At 45.4% G+C, this 20171-nt stretch overlaps 1 protein-coding gene across 4 annotated transcripts in view; it reads left to right on the forward strand.

Annotated features, from left to right (window-relative positions):
• SLCO1C1 (solute carrier organic anion transporter family member 1C1) overlaps positions 1–19454 on the forward strand; it is an 80823-nt gene extending 61369 nt beyond the window's left edge. For 3 of the 4 annotated variants that reach the window (XM_077468670.1, XM_077468669.1, XM_077468671.1), the window contains 6 exons: positions 456–651; positions 754–916; positions 1106–1290; positions 5154–5218; positions 16223–16340; positions 18894–19454. In XM_077468670.1, coding sequence (XP_077324796.1) covers positions 456–651; positions 754–916; positions 1106–1290; positions 5154–5218; positions 16223–16340; positions 18894–19104 — 938 coding nt within the window. In that variant the 3' untranslated portion in view covers positions 19105–19454. The remainder of the gene's footprint in view (positions 1–455; positions 652–753; positions 917–1105; positions 1291–5153; positions 5219–16222; positions 16341–18893) is intronic. The other variant, XM_077468672.1, reaches the window with a different exon arrangement.
• Positions 19455–20171: the final 717 nt, after the last annotated feature.

The raw sequence follows: 20171 nt of genomic DNA on the forward strand, positions 1-20171 counted from the left end.
GTTGGAGCAAAGTCTGATCATGTGTACAGAAAACCATAGGACTTTTGTACAAAGTACAAAACAGGCCCAGAACCAATGCAGGCCCAGAACCAATGCAAAAGATCAGACAACAATACAGAAGTTGACCAAAGGTGGCGGTAAAGAGCAGAAAACCCACATGATTTGGTGAAAGTTGGCTGAAAAAGTCCTGCCGTGTGTATGCAATACAAGTTCAGGGCTGACGCCCTTTGTACAAAAATCCAAGGGAAAGTTTGTACAAAGTCCTATCGTGTGTATGAGGCTTTACATTGTTGGCTATTGGGAAGAATTCTCCTTACATTAATGGCCAGTGAGAATAATGTTCAATACATTAGTGGTCAGTGAGAAGAATGATTCTAATATTGGGGGTCGGTCTGTTATACAAGTACCTTTGTCCCTCTGGAAGAATCTAATGCGATTGTCTTTCCTCCCCCTAGGTCTCATTAATATTCCGGCTGTGGCTCTTGGGATCTTCTCTGGGGCGCTCATCATGAAGAAATTCCGCATTAATATTCTGGGAGCAGCAAAGCTGTTACTAATATCTGCTGTGATTGGATACTTGATGTTAATGACCTTGTTTTTGCTGGGCTGTGAGCGTTCCACAGTGGCTGGCCTGACTTTCTCCTATGAGGGGTAAGATCACTTTGATTGGATGGTAAGAACAATTCCCACCATATGGAGGGGTTAGCACGCAATGTGGGTAGATTTATGCAACCTGACATAATCTCTGTTTAGATCTGCACAGATCTCCTCTCAGGAAAGCCCCAACTCACAATGTAATCTTCAGTGTTTGTGTCCAAAGAATAACTGGGATCCAGTCTGTGGAGACAACGAGGTCACCTATTACTCTGCGTGCTATGCGGGCTGTCGAATGTCCAACAGGACTGGCAACACTGCTGTAAGTGACCCATTAATATACAGGACTGTTTGCAGGAAAGGTACCAATATAAAAATTGTAAAAATAATTCAAATTCGAAAATGCAGAGACTTAAAATGATCAATCGTGATTCACCACTCACTGGAATGTCAACAGTGAGCTGACATCTGATTGGATGACCTAGGCATCACTATGCATTCTGTCTTACAGGTGTACTATAACTGCAGTTGTGTGATGCAGCCATTATTGGGTTTAAGTGGTGGCTCTGCCACAGCTGGTCCATGCGCAAAAGGAAGACATTGTTCTAGAATGTTCCTGTATTTTATGGCGATATCTGTGGTCACATCTTTCACGCTGTCTCTTGGAGGGACTCCTGGATACATCCTGCTATTGAGGTGACCCCCACCCCCTGCACTCACTCCTCTGGAGGTCTATCGCAATGCTTAGTACCATACAGTAGAAAAAGCTAGGAACACTTTTTGGGCTGAAAGAGCCCTTGTTTCTACCGAGGGTTAGGGTTAGAGACAATGTGATATCATGGGGTACAGCATATGACCAAAATGATGTGGACTGATGAGTTCAGGTGTTTCCAGTGAAGGCTACAATTAAAATTACAGCATACAAAGACAGTTTTGGAAATGTTGTACTTCCAAACTTCTGAGGTATGGGGAAGGCTCTTTTGTCTTTCAGTATGGCTGTACTCCTGTGTATAAAGGCAGCTCCATAAAGACGATGTGTGACCAGTCTGGTGTGGATGTAATTGAGTAACCTGCAGAGAGCCCTGACCTAAACCCTACTGAATGGCTTTGGGATGAATTGGAAGTCTAATCATGAGCCAGGTCTTCTCATCCATCATCAGTACCTAACCTCACAAATGGGTACAGCAGAGACACTCCAAAAACTTGTGGAAAGCCTTCCCAGAATAGTGGAGCCTGTTAGAATCAAAAAGCAGCGGAGGGCCAACTCCCTATTAATGTCAAAGGTTTGGGTGATAAAAAGAGGAGAGTATAGGCGGGTCAGGTAGGAGCCTCACACCATGTATAAAACCTAATATGTAGTATATAATGATCAGTAAAGTCCATTAAAAATCCATTATAAAAAAATAAAGTTCTAAACAAGGTGTGATCCATGAAGAATCAATATAGCCTGGCCGGGGCAGGCTCTTAACAGCCCGTTCACACCTGAACGTTTTGTAGCCCTACGCCTGAAGCTACAAAACGCTGGAGGGGAAAAAATCCATTATTCTCAATGGAGATGGTTCACATCTCCACTCCATGTCGCCTGAAGCTCAAACAAGTTCCGGACCCTTTTTTGTCGCGCAAACATACAACAACAAAAAGAAAAAGTCTGCAGACTGCTGGGTAGATGTATTAAAAAAGCCAAACAATTGGCCACTCACATTTGGTTGATGAAGAAAAGGCTTATGGCGCATGCTCGGAAACGTGTCGCTCCCTGGTAAGCTGGTTTTGTCATCACACACATGTTGTGGATCACACCACGCTCCGGCACCATCTACCATCTTGGAGAGATGCAGTCAGCTTCCTGGTTCCCTCTTCCTCGCCGCAGTGGACCCTGGTGGCCCCCAACTTCTTACCTCCTGATGTTATATTGTGAGTCCTTCCTTTATCAACCAAATGTGAGTGGCCAATTTCTTGTTTTTTTTAAATAAATCTACCCAGCAGTCTGCACTTAAAGGCGCTCTTCTTTTTTTCTTTGTTATATCCATGGTTTTGGAAAGGGATTAACAAAAAGCTCAAATAGGTGTGTTAGAGTGATGGTAAGGGGTTCATAAACATTAAGCCATAGGGCACAGTTCTGTATTTGTTACTTTCAGTGTCTGGTTCTTGTAACCAGTAATACCAGTTCAGAAGATCGCTAAATTGGATTTGAGATGTTTGATAAGAATTTTTTTTATTCCTTTAGCCCCATAGCAAAAGGTCTGTACAGGGGTACACACTGCAAGAGCCTATGATCAGTGCATTGTGGGTGCAATGCATAGGTGCAATACTCTGCAGGCTTCAATGTAGTAAATGTAGTAAAAGTAGTAAATGCAAAGTCGGTGTGGCTGCATTTACTTTTTTTTGCAAAAGGCACTTTAACCGTTTCCGGGCCGCCCACCGCATATATACTGCGGCAGGGTGGCCTGGCTGTGCAAAATCACGTACCTGTATGTAAGTTTGTGCTTGCGGAGTAGGGGGGCACACGTACCGGAGTGCTGCTCCCGCTGTTATTGGACACAGGATGAGCTACAGCGACCTGCCGATTGTTCTGTGGAGAGATGGAGCAGCAGTGCGCCTATGTAAACAAGGCAAACCGCTGATCTGTCAGGGAGCAAAAGAGGGATCTTGTGTTTCTGAAGCTAAGCTGAAACACAATCTCTCTTTTCCTCTAGTGTATCCACCCCCCCCCCCCACAGTTAGAAAGCACCTCCCAGGCACACACTTAACCCCTTGATCGCCCCTGGTGTTAGCCCCTTCCCTGCCAGTGTCATTTACACTGTGACAACGCATTTTTTAGCACTGATTACAGTATTGGTGTCACTGGTCCCCAAAAAGTGTCACTTAGTGTCACGCCGCAATGTCACAGTCCTGGTTAAAATCACCGATAGCGATTTAGTAAAAACAATTAAAAAAAAAAAAGTCCCTAAATATATCCCTTAGTTTTTGGACGCTATAACTTTTGCGCAAACCAATCAATATACGCTTATTGGGATTTTTTTTTTACCAAAAATATGTAGCAGAATACTTATTGGCCTTAATTGATGAAGAAATTAGATTTTTTTTATTTATTTATTGGAAATGTTTTATAGCAGAAAGTAAAAAATATTGTTTCCTATTCACAATTGCCCATCGTTTTTTGTTTATAGCGCAAAAAATAAAAACCGCAGAGATGATCAAATACCACCAAAAGAAATTTGTGGGAAAAAAAAAGGACATACATTTTATTCAGCCCTGCGTGGTCGTGCGAAATTATACCCAAACAAAATTGATGTCTTTTTTTTTCCCACAAATAGAGCTTTCTTTTGTTGGTATTTGATCACCTATGGGTTTTTTTTGCGCTATAAAAAAAAAAAGACTGACAATTTTTGAAAAAAAAGCTATATTTTTAACTTTTTGCCATAATAAATATCCCCAAAAAATATATAAAAAAAATAAACTAATTTCTTTCTCAGTTTAGGCCGATATGTATTCTTCTACATATTTTGGGTTAAAAAATTTTATATTGCAATAAGTGTATATTGATTGGTTTGCACAAAAATAATAGCGTTTACAAAATAAGGGATAGATGTATGGCATTTTTATTATTAATTTTGTTTTTATTAGTAATGACGGTGATCTGTGATTTTTATCGGAACTGCGACATTGCCGTGGACAGATCGGACACTTTTGACACTATTTTGGGACCATTGACATTTATACAGCGATCAGAGTTAAAAATAGCCACTGATTACTGTATATGTCACTGGCAGGAGAGGGGTTAAACACTAGGAGGTGATCAAGGGGTTAACTGTGTTCCCTCAGCATGTTCTAACTGTAGGGGGGATGGGCTACCACTGACATGACAGGGATTACTTCTCCCGGTGACAGGGAGCAGTAGATCCCTGTCATGTCACTATACAAAACAGGGACATTTTCCCGTTCTGCCTCTCCTCATCACGGGCCACCGGCAGACATTGAGTCTGCTCAACCAGCGGGCATGCTTCCACGGCGTGCATGCACCCGCTAGCCCGGGATTATGAACAGAGGGACATTGTTCCAAATCAGGGACAGTCCCTCCAAATCAGGGACAGTTGGGACCTATGATGGAATATTAATTTCATTGAGGCAACTGCAGTTTTATGTATCGAGCTACTGAACCTCTACTTGATGTGCATTTCTATATTTGAAGTTAGAGGTTTATAAGATCAGTACATATTGCACAGAGGGCAATAAGGCTTTGCTTTTCCAGTGCTTGTCACTCATCATTGGGTGTAGAGATATGAATAATAGGATTAAATTAATTCTACATTGTATTTGTCTTCTCTGCAATGTTGTCCTATAAATGATGGTAAAGTTGTAGGTTGTTGTCTCATTATCTGTATCAGCAGTCAGGACATATGGCAAACACTCCATTGTCTGATGACTCCGTAATGCCACTTTAGTCAGCATGAAGAATGTTGGGATGAGCTATGGACCCACAGTGCAGCATTACATGAATGATGAATTTATGATATGTACTGAGCCGACACAAACAAACTGACAAATCTTTGTCCTTTCAGATGTATTAAACCTGAGCTGAAGTCTCTGGCTCTGGGGATCTACACAATGGCCATCAGGGTTCTCGGTAAGAAAAAATTAGACACCGTGATTGTATATTCATTAATTAAAGATTCAGTATCTGTCCACTGCTATATCACTGAAGCCTCATGGGAAATTTCCATTTAAATAGACACATGTGCCCTGTGTTCATTATTCTATATTAGGAATGGAAGCAACTGAGAGTTAGGCCTCATGCACACGAGACGCAGTTAAACGCGCGTTCAGATGCAGTTGGACAGTTTTTTCAACTGCACCTGAACTCATTCAATGTTATCCTATGTGTCCATGCACACAGTCTCGTTTTTTTCCGTTTATATGCAGTTGCGTTTAATCTCGTTTTTCCAGAAGCAAAAAAATGCGTTCAGAAACAAAAATTTCTGTGTTTCAGACGCAAAACGCGGCTAAACGCGGCACCCGCGTTTAGCCGCGTTTGTGTTTATATGCGTTTTTAAAGGTGACCTTTTTTTTTACATTAAAAATCTCAAAAATGATTGCAAATGATGAAAAACCATTAGAAAAATATTTTAAACAATTGCAATTGCAAGTGGACAATCCACAACTTGTGGCAAGTGACGTGGCAAGTGGACAATCCACAACTTGTGGCAAGTGACATGGCAGGTGGCAAGTGATGTGGCAAGTGGACAATCCACAACTTGTGGCAAGTGACGTGGCAGGTAAAGTGGCAAGTGACGTGGAAAGTGGACAATCCACAACTTGTGGCAGGTGACGTGGCAAGTGACCTGGCAGGTGACGCGGCAAGTGACTTGGCAGGTGACGTGGCAAGTGGAAAATCAACAACTTGTGGCAGGTGACTGGCATGTGACGTGGCAAGTGGACAATCCATAACTTGTGGCAGGTGACGTGGCAAGTGACGTGGCAAGTGGACAATCCACTTGTGGCAGGGGATGTGGCAAGTGACGTGGCAAGTGGACAATCCACTTGTGGCAGGTGATGTGGCAAGTGACGTGGCGAGTGGACAATCCACAACTTGTGGCAGGTGATGTGGCAAGTGATGTGGCAAGTGGACAATCCACTTGTGGCAGGTGACATGGCAGGGGACGTGGCAAGGGACGTGGCAAGTGGACAATCCACAACTTGTGGCAGGTGATGTGGCTGGTGACGTGGCAAGTGGACAATCCACATCTTGTGGCAGGTGACGTGGAAAGTGGTGTGGCAAGTGGACAATCCACAACTTGTGGCAGGTGATGTGGCTGGTGACGTGGTAAGTGGACAATCCACAACTTGTGGCAGATGGCATGGCAGGTGACGTGGAAAGTGGACAATCCACATCTTGTGGCAAGTGACGTGGCAGGTGATGTGGCAAGTGACGTGGCAAGTGGACAATCCACAACTTGTGGCAGGTGACGTGGCAGGTGATGTGGCAAGTGATGTGGCAGGTGATGTGACAAGTGGACAATCCACATCTTGTGGCAAGTGACGTGGCAGGTGACGTGGCAAGTGACGTGGCAGGTGACGTGGCAAGTGACATGGCAAGTGGACAATGCACATCTCGTGGCAAGTGACGTGGCAAGTGACGTGGCAGGTGACGTGGCAGGTGACGTGGCAAGTGATGTGGCAAGTGGACAATCCACAGCTTGTGGCAAGTGACGTGGCAAGTGGACAATCCACAACTTGTGGCAGGTGACGTGGCAGGTGACGTGGCAAGTGAACTATCCACAACTTGTGGCAGGTGACGTGACAAGTGACGTGGCAGGTGATGTGGCAAGTGACGCGGCAAGTAGACAATCCACAACTTGTGGCAGGTGATGTGGCAAGTGACGTGGCAGGTGATGTGGCAAGTCACGTGGCAAGTGGACAATCCACAACTTGTGGCAGGTGATGTGGCTGGTGAAGTGGCAAGTGGACAATCCACAGCTTGTGGCAGGTGGCATGGCAGATGACGTGGAAAGTGGACAATCCACATCTCGTGGCAAGTGACGTGGCAGGTGATGTGGCAAGTGACGCGGCAAGTAGACAATCCACAACTTGTGGCAGGTGATGTGGCAAGTGACGTGGCAGGTGATGTGGCAAGTCACATGGCAAGTGGACAATCCACAACTTGTGGCAGGTGATGTGGCTGGTGACGTGGCAAGTGGACAATCCACAGCTTGTGGCAGGTGGCATGGCAGATGACGTGGAAAGTGGACAATCCACATCTCGTGGCAAGTGACGTGGCAGGTGATGTGGCAAGTGACGTGGCAAGTGGACAATCCACAATTTGTGGCAGGTGACGTGGCAGGTGATGTGGCAAGTGGACAATCCCCAACTTGTGGCAAGTGACGTGGCAAGTGGACAATCCACAACTTGTGGCAGGTGCCGTGGCAAGTGACACGGCAAATGCAAGTGTACAACTGCTCTCTATGCTGCTGCTGCTCACTCTGATCAAAATAGCAGAAATAGTTAAAAAAAATGCTTTGAGAGCTTGGGGAGGGTCTACATGATGTTATCTTTATAAACGCGTTTAAACGCAAACGCGTCTAAACGCGTCTAAACGCGGCATGCAAACGCGGCAAAACGCGCGTTTCTAAACGCGCGTTTCAGCTTTTTTTAACAGAGGTTTCATCTGCGTCTCGTGTGCATGAGGCCTTACAAGTGGCAACATTTCAGAGATGATCAGGAGATTTTGCCAACATTTTGCCTATTAACAGGGCAGTGGTAAAGCAGCGCTATCTTTAGCGTTGCTTTACCGTAGTTTTAGCAGCTCTATTCGGCCACTAGCAGGGCAGCTTTAACCCCCCCGCTATAGGCCGAAAAGGGGTTAAATCCGCCCGCAAAATGTCGCTGGGGCGGCATTTTGCTGACAGCATCGCAACGCTGCCCCATTGATTTCAATGGGGAGCAGTGGTGGAGAGGTTAGTTTACCGCTTCTTCACCGCTCCAAAGATGCTGCTGGCAGGACTTTTTCCTGACGCCCTACCAGCGCACCGCTCCAGTGTGAAAGCCCCTCGGGCTTTCACACTGCAGTGAATGGAGCTACTTTTTTCAGGCACTATACAGGTGCTATTTTTAGCGCTGTAGCCCCCGAAACACGCTGGCAGTGTAAAAGGGGTCTTAGTAGCGTCAAAGGAAAAGAATAATTTAACCACTTTCAGACCGGACCATTTTGCTGGTAAATGACCAGAGGTCTTTTTACAATTTGGCACTGCGCTGCTTTAACTGGTAATTGCGCGGTCATGCAATGTTGTACCCAAACAAAATTTGCGTCCTTTTCTTCCCACAAATAGAGCTTTCTTTTGATGGTATTTGATTGCCTCTGCGATTTTTATTTTTTGCGATATAAATGTAAAAAGACCGAAAATTTTGAAAAAAAATGATATTTTCTACTTTTTGTTATTAGAAAAATCCAATAAACTCAATTTTAGTCATACATTTAGGCCAAAATGTATTCAGCCACATGTCTTTGGTAAAAAAAAAGTCAATAATTGTATATTTATTGGTTTGCGCAAAAGTTGTCACATCTACAAACTAAGGTACGTTTTCTGGAATTTACGCAGCTTTTAGTTTACGACTGCCTATCTCATTTCTTGAGGTGCTAAAATGGCAGGGCAGTACAAAACCCCCCCAAATTACCCCATTTTGGAAAGTAGACCCCCTAAGGAAATTGATAAGTGGCATGTTGAGCCCATTGAATATTTAATTTTTTTGCCTCAAGCGATTGAATAATGACAAAAAAAAAAATTTTTTTTTTTTTTTACACAAAGTTGTCACTAAATGATATATTGCTTACACATGCTATGGGCATATGTGAAATGACACCCCAAAATAAATTCTGCTGCTTCTCCTGAGTACGGGGATACCACATATGTGGGACTTTTTGGGAGCCTAGCCGCGTACGGGGCCCCGAAAACCAAGCACCGCCTTCAGGCTTTCTAAGGGCGTTACAGTTTTGAAGGCCATAAAATGCCAAGATGGCACAAACCCCCCCAAATGACCCCATTTTGGAAAGTAGACACCCCTAAATTTAGGGGTACACTAGTGAGACTAGGTAATAAATGGCGGGTGCCCTAAAACTATAAAAAAATAACTAACCAACCAGCGTCACCTGTAACAGTTATATGGTGATCACTGGTGAAAGGGTTAACTAGGGGGCAATCAGGGGGCTTTATGCGGTAGTATATGGGGGTCCCTGGCGCTATAAAAAGCTGCGGCGAACCTAAATACCTACCTGCCTAACTAGCGTCACCTGTGACACTAATACAGCGATCAGAAAAACGATCGCTTATTAGGCTGGGTTCACACTGGAGCGATGCGGGAACGCCACGAATCCGCGGCGGGTTCCCGCATCACATGCCTCCCGGCGGCAGTTCACACTGCCCTATGCGAACTGCTGGGAGTGTCAGTGAAATGTTAATGACACCCCCAGATCAGTTCGCATATCGCAGTGCGATCTGCAAACTCGGATCACATGGTGTGAACACCCATGCGATCCGATTCTGCTGCGGACCAAAAAAAGGGTCCCGTGCGAGTTTGCGGCGGGTGCGGCGGGTGCGACACGAATTCAGCCATACTATCTGTATAGCTGAACTCGAATCGCACAGAGATCAGATGTGATTTGCACTGCAGTGCGGTGCGAATCACATCCGTTCTCATAAACCGCTGCAATGTGAACCCAGCCTTAGTGACACTGGCGATGGGGGGTGATCACGGGGTTAAACCTTTATTGGGGGGGTTAGGGGGGTACCTTAGAACTAAAGGGGGCTAACCCTAACTGCCCTAACAGTTATTACAGTCACAAATGACACCCGCCGGGTGATCAGGGGGTTAAACCTTTATTAGGTAATAAATGGCGGGTGCCCTGAAACTATAAAAAAATAACTAACCAACCAGCGTCACCTGTAACAGTTATATGGTGATCACTGGTGAAAGGGTTAACTAGGGGGCAATCAGGGGGCTTTATGCGGTAGTATATGGGGGTCCCTGGCGCTATAAAAAGCTGCGGCGAACCTAAATACCTACCTGCCTAACTAGCGTCACCTGTGACACTAATACAGCGATCAGAAAAACGATCGCTTATTAGGCTGGGTTCACACTGGAGCGATGCGGGAACGCCACGAATCCGCGGCGGGTTCCCGCATCGCATGCCTCCCGGCGGCAGTTCACACTGCCCTATGCGAACTGCTGGGAGTGTCAGTGAAATGTTAATGACACCCCCAGATCAGTTCGCATATCGCAGTGCGATCTGCAAACTCGGATCACATGGTGTGAACACCCATGCGATCCGATTCTGCTGCGGGCCAAAAAAAGGGTCCTGTGCGAATTTGCGCCGGGTGCGATGCGAATTCAGCCATACTATCTGTATGGCTGAACTCGAATCGCACAGAGATCGGATGTGATTTGCACTGCAGTGCGGTGCGAATCACATTCGTTCTCATAAACCGCTGCAATGTGAACCCAGCCTTAGTGACACTGGCGACGGGGGGTGATCACGGGGTTAAACCTTTATTGGGGGGGTTAGGGGGGTACATTAGAACTAAAGGGGGCTAACCCTAACTGCCCTAACAGTTATTACAGTCACAAATGACACCAATGCAAAAAAAAACAAAAAACAAAAAAAAAATGACATTGGTGTCACTGTGACTGGGGGGCAGGGGTAATTGGGGGGGTGATCGGGGGGGTGTGAGTGTGCCTGGCATGTTCTACTGTGTAGTGTCGTGTTGGTGCAACTCACCGATCCTCTCTCCTCGGTGTCGGAACGAAAAATACCGACACGGAGGAGAGAATACATCACTTCCTCTCCTGTGTTTACATTACAGGAGAGGAAGTGATGTCACGGAGCATTTTCATTCGTCGGGAGCGATCGCGAGGGGGTGGCCATGAATGAATGGCCGTCCCCTCGTCCGGGATCGCTCCCGAACGAATACCGACCGCCGCAGGCACCGGGCGGGGGCCCGATCGGGCCCCCGACCCGCGGGCAGGCAAGGACGTACATGTAAGCCCTTATGCCTGCCCGTGCCATTCTGTCGACGTACATCGTCGTGCGGCGGTCGGCAAGTGGTTAAGGTAGTTTTTAGTCATTTAAAAAAATATATAGTGGCTTTTAAATGTCTCCTGAGGATTACAAAAGTTCCTGTTTCCTATCCTTGACCTGTTTGTGTCTCAAAAATGGCCCCTCATTATCTAAGAACCTGACGTTCAATACAGAGGAACCCAGCAATTCTAAACCAATATTTCTCAACTGCAGTCCTCAAATGCCCCCAACAGGTCATGTTTTCAGGATTTCCCTCAGACAGAGGCATACCTAGGGTCTCCAGCTCACTTGGCGAGAATTTGTATCGCCCCCCCCCCCCTCGGCACCCCCCCTTCATTAAAGAGTTTGAATTTCAGTTGTTTGTTTTTTTACATCAATTTCCTTTCATTTTTATTTGTCTGCATATCCATTAAAGATAATGCTTAGGCTATACAGTCCCTTTGCAATGGTTTTGACTTTTGAAAAATTGATATTGCATATAAACATAATAGTCAGATGAGAGTTAGGATAAACACGTGGTATCCCATTCAGAAGAAATATAGAACCTTATAAACCTTAATAGGTTTTTTATTATTTCTAATATAACTCATTTTAAGGTAGTAAATATAATAAAAGATAAGAATCTGTATTCATATTATGCTTATGCTTCATATTGTGCTTAGCTTGACTATCTAAAATTTCAAAGTGACCTCATATCAGAAGAGGTCCATGGTGTGCGCTGGGAGGGGAACAGAGTGATATGCTCATTACAATGCATCACACTATTCAACTTTTTCTTTTTTTCCATTTTGCAGCTTTTTGAAATGTCACAAACTGACATATCATTCCTGTTTATACACCGCTGTACACAATGTTGTAGTGCACCAAAAACAGTATGGTAATAAAGAACATCCTACTTGTTTTTACTTCAGTGGTGTGAACTGAACACACGGCACACAAAGAAAAATGCCCCGTCTATCCGCTACACATCACAGCTCAATGCAGGGTGGTGTGAATGGGCTTGGTTGGCACTATTGCTTGCGTGGGTGCCTCTCTGCATGCTCTTGCGCATAGGACAGCCCATTCATTTTAATGTACTCCCCTTCATGTGAAAAACACGGAAAGAAGTCCCCGGCTCTTTTCTAAAAACATGCTGCATAGAACCCCATTCTGCTGCAGCACCATTCAGTTTAGGATGTGTGTTTGCAGATGCATGAGGGGTGCCATTGACAATTGGTGCCCCCCCCCCCACTCAAGTGCAGTGCATTTCCCTGTTTTTCGGAAAACATGCGATTTTGTGGGTTTTCCCAACACACGTAGATGTTGATCTAGAATGAATGTTCGATTTAAACCAATAGGTTCCTGGGAATGTCCTTTGTTCTATACAATCAGCAGCACCATAAAACCTGCCACTGTTATTGAGCCATCACCTGTACATATTCTCCTGACAGGATATGAGTATTAGTGTCACGGTTGCCAAACAATCCAGAATAGGCTGTCGGTAAAAAAAGAGAAAAAAATTAAAATCTTGCTTACCCAAATTAACTAAAAAGTAGAATACTTTTAGATTGTAAACTCTTCTGAGCAGGGCCCTCCTAATCCTCTTGTATGTTATTGTATTATAACTGTATTGTCTCTCTTTTATTTTCTAAAGTGCCGCGTAAACTATTGGTTCTATATAAATTCTGTATAATAATAATAATAATAATAATAATAATAAATGGTCTAGTACAGGGGTAGGCAACGTTTTGAGCACAGTGTGCCGAAAAATGTTTTTAAAGAAATTTAGTGTCGATTTTATAACAATAAAATGTCAACTTCACACTCTCAATCACTAAAAGGATTTTTTATAACATAAATGCTGTAAACTACTTTAGTTGTGAGAAATTAACATCCTGCACTCTCACGCCTCAGATCAGCCCCAATTCATGCACCTTCACACCTCAGATCACTGTCCTCCCTGCTCATCTGCCCCACCACTGTAACCCCCTGCTCACTTGCCCCACCATTGTACCCCCCTGCTCATCTGCCCTACCACTGTAACCCCCTGCTCACCTGCCCCACCATTGTACCCCCCTGCTCATCTGCCCTACCACTGTAACCCCCTGCTCACTTGCCCCACCATTGTACCCCCCTGCTCATCTGCCCTACCACTGTAACCCCCTGCTCACCTGCCCCACCATTGTACCCCCCTGCTCATCTGCCCTACCACTGTAACCCCCTGCTCATGTGTTCCACCGATGTACCTCCTTTCTCCTCTGCCCTACCGCTGTAACCTCTGCTTTTCTATCCCACCTTCTCATCCCTTCCACCACTGTACCTCCTGCACATCTGGCCCACCACTGTACCCTCTTGCTCTTCTGTCCCACCACTGTAACCCCCCTGCTCATCTGCCCCATCAATGTACCCCTTTTCTCAATTGCCCCACCACTTTATCTCCCTGCAATTCTGATCACCGCCATATCCCCATGCTCTTCTGTCTCACTACTGAATCACCTTCTCATCTGTCTTAACACTGAACCCATCTGCCCCACCAATGTAACCCACTTTCTCATCTGCCCCACCAATACACCTCCTTTCACATCTGCCCCACTGCTTTCCCCAACACTGTACCTCCTGCACATCTGTCTCACCTGTGTACCCCCCTTATCTTCGGCAGCACCTCTGTACCCCCCTGGTCTTCAGCCCCACCTCTGTAGCCCCCTGGTCTTCAGCAGCACCTCTGTACCCCCTGGTCTTCAGCCCCACCTCTGTAGCCCCCTGGTCTTCAGCCCCACCTCTGTAGCCCCCTGGTCTACAGCAGCACCTCTGTAGCCCCCTGGTCTTCAGCAGCACCTCTGTACCCCCCTGGTCTTCAGCAGCACCTCTGTACCCCCCTGGTCTTCAGCAGCACCTATGTAGCCCTATCACAGGCTGTAATGCTCCTGCAGAGCATAGTGGAACTTTTAGTTATATCATAGGCTGCAATGAAAGTGCAGAGCATGCTGACACTTGTAGTTCTGTCACAGGCTGCAAAAGAGGTGCAGAGCATGCTGGGACATGCAGTTCTATCATATACTGCAAAATAGGTGCAGAGCATGCTGGGACATCTAGTTCTATCATAGGCTGCAAGAGAGGTGCAGAGCACGCTGGGACTTGTAGTTCTATTATAGGCTGCAAGAGAGGTGCAGAGCACGCTGGGACTTGTAGTTCTATTACAGGCTGTAAGAGAGGTGCAGTGAATTCTGTTGCTTGTAGTTCTAGCCCAGCCACCCAGTAACCTATACTATAATGAAAGTGCACAGCATTTATGCTTGGACCTGTAGGTTTTATCACAAGCTGCAAGAGAGTTGCAGAGCATGCTGGGACTTGTGGTTCTATCATATACTGCAAGAGAGGTGCAGAGCATGCTGGGACTTGTAGTTCTATCATAGGCTGCAGGAGAGGTGCAGAGCATGGTGGGACTTATAGTTCTAGCCCAGCCACCCAGTAACCTATACTACAATGAAAGCAGAGCATTTATGTTGGGACCTGTAGTTTTATCACAAGCTGCAATAGAGGAGCAAAGCATGCTGGAGCTTCTAGTCCTATCACAGGCTGCACGGATCCTGCAGAGCATAGTGGGACTTTTAGTTCTATCACAGGCTGCAAGAGAGGTGCACAGCATGCTGGGACTTGTAGTTCTAGCCCAGTCACACAGGAACCTAGGCTACAATGAAATTGCAGATCATTCATGCTGGGACCTGTAGCTCTATCATAGGCTGCAATAGAGGAGCAAGGCATGCTGAAACTTCTAGTCCTATCATAGGCTGCAATGGAGGTGCACAACATGCTGGGACCTGTAGTCTTATCACAGGTTGCCATGGAGGTGCAGAACATGCTGGGACCTGTAGTTCTATCCCAGGCTGCACTGTATGTACAGGCTGTACATCATTTTAGTTTCCTCCTTACCAATCCCAGCCACTCTCTCCCCCTCCTCCCTGTCTATCTATAAAGCATAGAAAAGTTTGTACAGACCTGAAATCAACGCGTGTTCCTGCTCCCCCTCATCTTGTGTGTATACAGAGCTGAATGAGAAGGGGGAGGAGACAGCTTCGTTCTGCTGCGTGTGTGTGAGACAGGCTACAGGGACGGAAGACATGCATCTGCATCTGAAGTGTGTGAGGTGATGTGAAGGCGGGCTGTGTGTGTGAGAACAAGTTAGAAGAGCAGTAGAACACTGCCAATATGCGCCCCCCCCCCTCCCTCGGCCTGCGCCCCTGGCTGGCGCCAGTCTGGCCAACCTCTTGGTACATCCCTGCCCTCGGATGAAATGGCTGTGGTAATTACTAAGGCAGTGAAACTGATCAAATCATCTGTGCAAAATAATGAAGAGCCTGAAAACATGACCTGTTAGTGGTATATGAGGACTGCAGTTGAGAAATGTTGTTCTAAACCCTTCAACAAAAGTAGTGTGATCATCAGCACTAAAACTATGATCACATGGCTTTGTTTATACACAAACGGTTATGATTATGGTAGAGGGTTGCCTTAGGCCCCTTTCATACAGGACGGATCCGTGATGATCCGCCCCGTGAACATCCGCTTGCTCAGCGTGGATCGCTCCGTTGATCCCCGCTGAGCCGGCGGGTGTGCAGGGACCGCCCTGTCAGATCTCCGCTCTCCCCTATGGGGGGGATCGGATGAACACGGACCATCTGTCCATGTTCATCCGATCCGCTCTGCAGACGAATAGAAAAATAGGATTTTCCTCCGTCCACGTGTGAAAGGGGCCTAAGGATTCGGGCTAACTTTAGTGTTAATTTTGGCTTCATCAACAAACCATTTATATTCAGGTGGCTAATAGTGGTGGGTAATGCTGGTAGTTTGGCTGTCGAAAAACAAATCCCTTTTTGTAAGCATTTCAGATGGTGGAATTTGAGGCTGTTTCCATAAAATCACTTCTCTCATTCTAACTCTAACTCTATTCTAATTCTAACTTCATCTACAGTCATTCAGATTTCATAGCTTGGCAGGTTAGAAATCAATGAATGATCTAATAGATATAGCAGAATCTGCCACCTCCTAGAGGAATTGATATCTGTGTGTGTTTATCCTCTCCAGCGGGGGTCCCGGCCCCCATGTACCTTGGGGCCCTAATTGACAGCACCTGTCTAAAGTGGGGGAGCCGGAGCTGCAATAGGAGAGGTTTCTGCCGCCTCTACAACACTGACCGCTTCCGGTAGGATTTAAAAATGAAACATTTTCTGCCAGATAAATAAATCACACCCACACCTATTATTTTACATAGATTTGCTGAATAAGTAGGAACTGAAAGGAAGGGACATTCAGGAAGCAGATTTGTCACAGCAAGCACCTTAATCTTCATCATGTGAGTGGTTGCTAATCATGTGATCATATCAGCTATAACATCAACTTTATCAGAGTTTCTCAGCCTTAAGGGCCGTACATATGGCCCCAAAAATTGTGCAGCATCGGTCTGTTCAATAGAAACCGTCCAAAATTTGGCCCTTGTGTATGGCGGCTGGTTCACCAAAGGCTGAGAGAGCTGACTGGTGTGTTCTGCTGGGAGAAGGGGTTGTCCCCCTGTCAGAACACAGTAGCTCAGCTGAGATCGCTGTACGAACATTGGATAGTTGGTACAGTGGCCCCTCCCGAGCTCTTCAGTCTTTTTTGTCGAATGAAAAATAAACTGTAATGCCGCGTACACGCGATTGGAATTTCGGCCAGAAAAAGGACCGATGAGAGCTTTTCATCGGAAAATGCGACCGTGTGTATGCTCCATCGGAATTTAGCTGTCCGAATTTCCGTCAGCCAAAAATTGATAGCATGTTCTCAATTTTCCAGATGGAAAAACTTTCTATCGGTAATTCCGACACGCCAAAAATCAGGCATGCTCAGATTAAACTACGAGACAGAAGCTATTGGCTACTGGCTATTGAACTTCTTTTCTAGTCCTGTCGTACGCGTTGTACGTCACCGCGTTATAAACGATCGGAATTTGGTGTGACCGTGTGTAGGCAAGACAGCTTGAGCGGAATTCCATCGGAATTCTGTCGGGAAAACCATCAGAGCTTTTTCCGACGAGAATTCTGATCGTGTGTACGTGGCATTAGTGTGTACCAGGCTTTGGTTAGAGCAGGATCTGGCAAATTATTTCAAGCCCAGTAAAAAAAAAGTTTACACTCATACAACTGCAACTATATGTAAGGTACTTCTGGTAGGTAGTGTCCGAAGAGGAGCTTGTATGCTAAGGATTCAGATGAAAACATAGTCAGACAGGTCAAGTCAGCAACAGATCAGGCAAAGCGATACAAAATCGAAATCCAAAGAATGGTCAAGAGAGGTTCAATACACGGTAGTCAAAATCACAGCCATGTCCATACACCCAGGGAGCAAGTCCAAACAAACAGGCACTGAGTAACGGGAAATGCTGCTATGTATGGGCTGCTTGATTGTACATTGTCTGCAGCTGGCAGCAGGTAGGGCTAGTGAGTCTAAGGCAATGCATCAAGCTGGTAGAACATTGCAATAACTCCAGAACTCCTCCATGGCACCACAGATAGGACTGCAGCTGTGGGACCAGGATAATCCTGGTTCAAAGACACCCAGGTACATGACACTATATCAAATACAAAGGACGCATTTGTACTTGTTTTGGCTTCAGCACACATTAAAGTGCTTACCTACCGCTTCAACGTGCTTTTATGATGTGTTTTGGACGCTTTGGTGGTGCATCAATGAAGCGTCGGTGATGCTTCCGTGATGCTCTTTTGAAGCTTTGTTAAAGTTTGACAGATGCCCTATGTGTGTGTGGATATCTCCTGCCTACAATTTCTCCAATATAAAGGGAAGCTAAAGCTGAATTAAAGCCTCTCAAAAGCCGCAGATGCTTCAAGCAAGCTTTGTCATAGACTTCTATGGAGGCTTTTAAGATGCTTTGAAGCACCACTAAAGCGACATGGAGTATCATTTTTTAAGTGAAGCCAAAGCAAAGCAAATGCAAGGTGTAAACAGGACTGTAAGCTAACCATTTTGTTTAGTGACTGGCGTTCAGAGAGCTTTAGCAAAGCCTGTCTGAAGCCCTGTTTTGAAGCAAGTGTAAACAAGCCCTAAGAGACTAAAGCAGAACTAAACTCTCTCAATCAATACTAACAATTTATAATCCTTATGCTGTTAGCATATGTAAGTAGGTAGGAATGTATATTATAGTTACTTGTGTAGCACCCTCCTAGGTGGGTGCTAGAGAGTGTATATAGTTTTTGGCTTTTCTTCTTAACAGAGAAGCAGACAGGCAAATTTAAGTGCTGTCTAACAGAGAGCAGTTATTGATTGGTGAGGTCTGCTTAGTGTGCTCTGGTGCTGCTCATGCTGTCTTGTTGTTTCACACTTATCCAATAGCAAGAAGGCATATTGGACAGTGGGAGGAAACCCAGCAAATGACAGCATGGATGTAGATACAGCCCTGGCCAATTAGAAGGGGATGTGCCCCAGGAAATGCTGGGTGACTGTATTTATATCTGGGTTCCAGTCCAACCCACCTTTAAAGAGAGAGGTTCAGATGGCAAGGAGGAGGGTGCCTCTCCCCAGCATTAGGCTGCCATGCGGCCTCAGGTGACTGACCTGAGGGTATGAAACCTTAAAGCTACAACCCAGGGTTCCAGTGCAAGCTTATGATTGTGTTAAAACTTTATGAACTGAACCTTTATGGGCATTGGAAGGATTAAGCTCTTTGTGGATTTGATAATGATAACTAACACTTTGCCTCTTCAAGGTTCATCTATCTGGGGATGACGGTGGCGCTGGGTGCTGGCTTCATCTTCTTCAGTTCTGCCATATTCTTCATGCTGCGGAAACAATGCCTGTCAGAGGAAAGCCACGCCCCCCGTGCAGAGTGTCAGAGCTTGGCCACGCCCACTAATATTGGCAGTAATGGTCATCTTTTACAGAGCTCCTATTGGGCACAGAAAGAGACTCGCCTGTAATTCAGACATGACAAAACCAAAACTCTGTACAGAAAAAAATTGTAGACTAGTTGAAGCGGCTTGCCAAAGTCCAAAGGACGAGGAAATACAAACTTTATACTAAGCGATGCTGGAAAAAAAAATCCTAAACCCATTTTTAGTCGTTACAGCTGATGATAATGTTTATACGCAGAGGGCGGCCATGGCAGCAGCCCTGTATCTGAAGGATGAAGATTCATTATTGTGGGATGAAATCCGAAAGACGTGGAAATATACCGAACAAGACACATAACAGGCCACTCTATGGAACTCTAGCCAAAGATGACCGATATTTTACAGGAGGTTATTTTCTATAAAATAAACCTGAAAAATCCCACCATAAAATAGATTTATTTTGTTTGTGTGTAGTGAATGAGCTGTTTATAATGTAAGCTGTGTTTTGTCAATCTAAGCCCACTGAGATCCACACACGTTACAATCTGATTGTACAATCTCTTTTACATCTACCAACAGCTGTAGTGCAAATTCTGCCTGATTGGTTGCAAATTGTTTGTTTAGCTTAGGTAGGTCTTCATATTACATAGTATTGGTAAATATGAAGCTGATTATACAAATAATGTACATCCAGGATGTAATGTATATGGTGACATTAAGTCTCTATTCACACTGCGATGTGTAAATGTGCATTGCATTTGGGGAAGACCCTTCATTAGTACTGTCAATGCACCACAGATTGTACAAGTGTCTCCTAAAACAGTCATTGTATCGCATGCTAATGCAGTCATTTTAGCGCATGCCAATCAGTCCCATCTTGGCTAGGATCTGAGATGCTCCAGATGCTGGGCATCTGCCCCCAGCATTGCAGGAGCAAGTTCTTTTCTTATTAAAAAATGATGTATGCACAGTACATCCCCGCATCCCCTATAGCAGCAGGGGCTGAGCTTTATTTTCACCTGGGGACCTTGCCAGTAATATGCTTCCTGTCTGAGGGTGACTAAGCTCACTTACTGTGTTGTATCTATGAAGGAGAAGCAATGTCACTCCAGGACAGGTCTACAAAACATCACCTCTTCACTTTATCTCCATTA

Source organism: Lithobates pipiens, unplaced genomic scaffold (genome assembly GCF_037356315.1).
Source record: "Lithobates pipiens isolate NorthernLeopardFrog02 unplaced genomic scaffold, aLitPip1_a1.2 Scaffold_8, whole genome shotgun sequence".
NCBI classification, from domain to species: domain Eukaryota; kingdom Metazoa; phylum Chordata; class Amphibia; order Anura; family Ranidae; genus Lithobates; species Lithobates pipiens.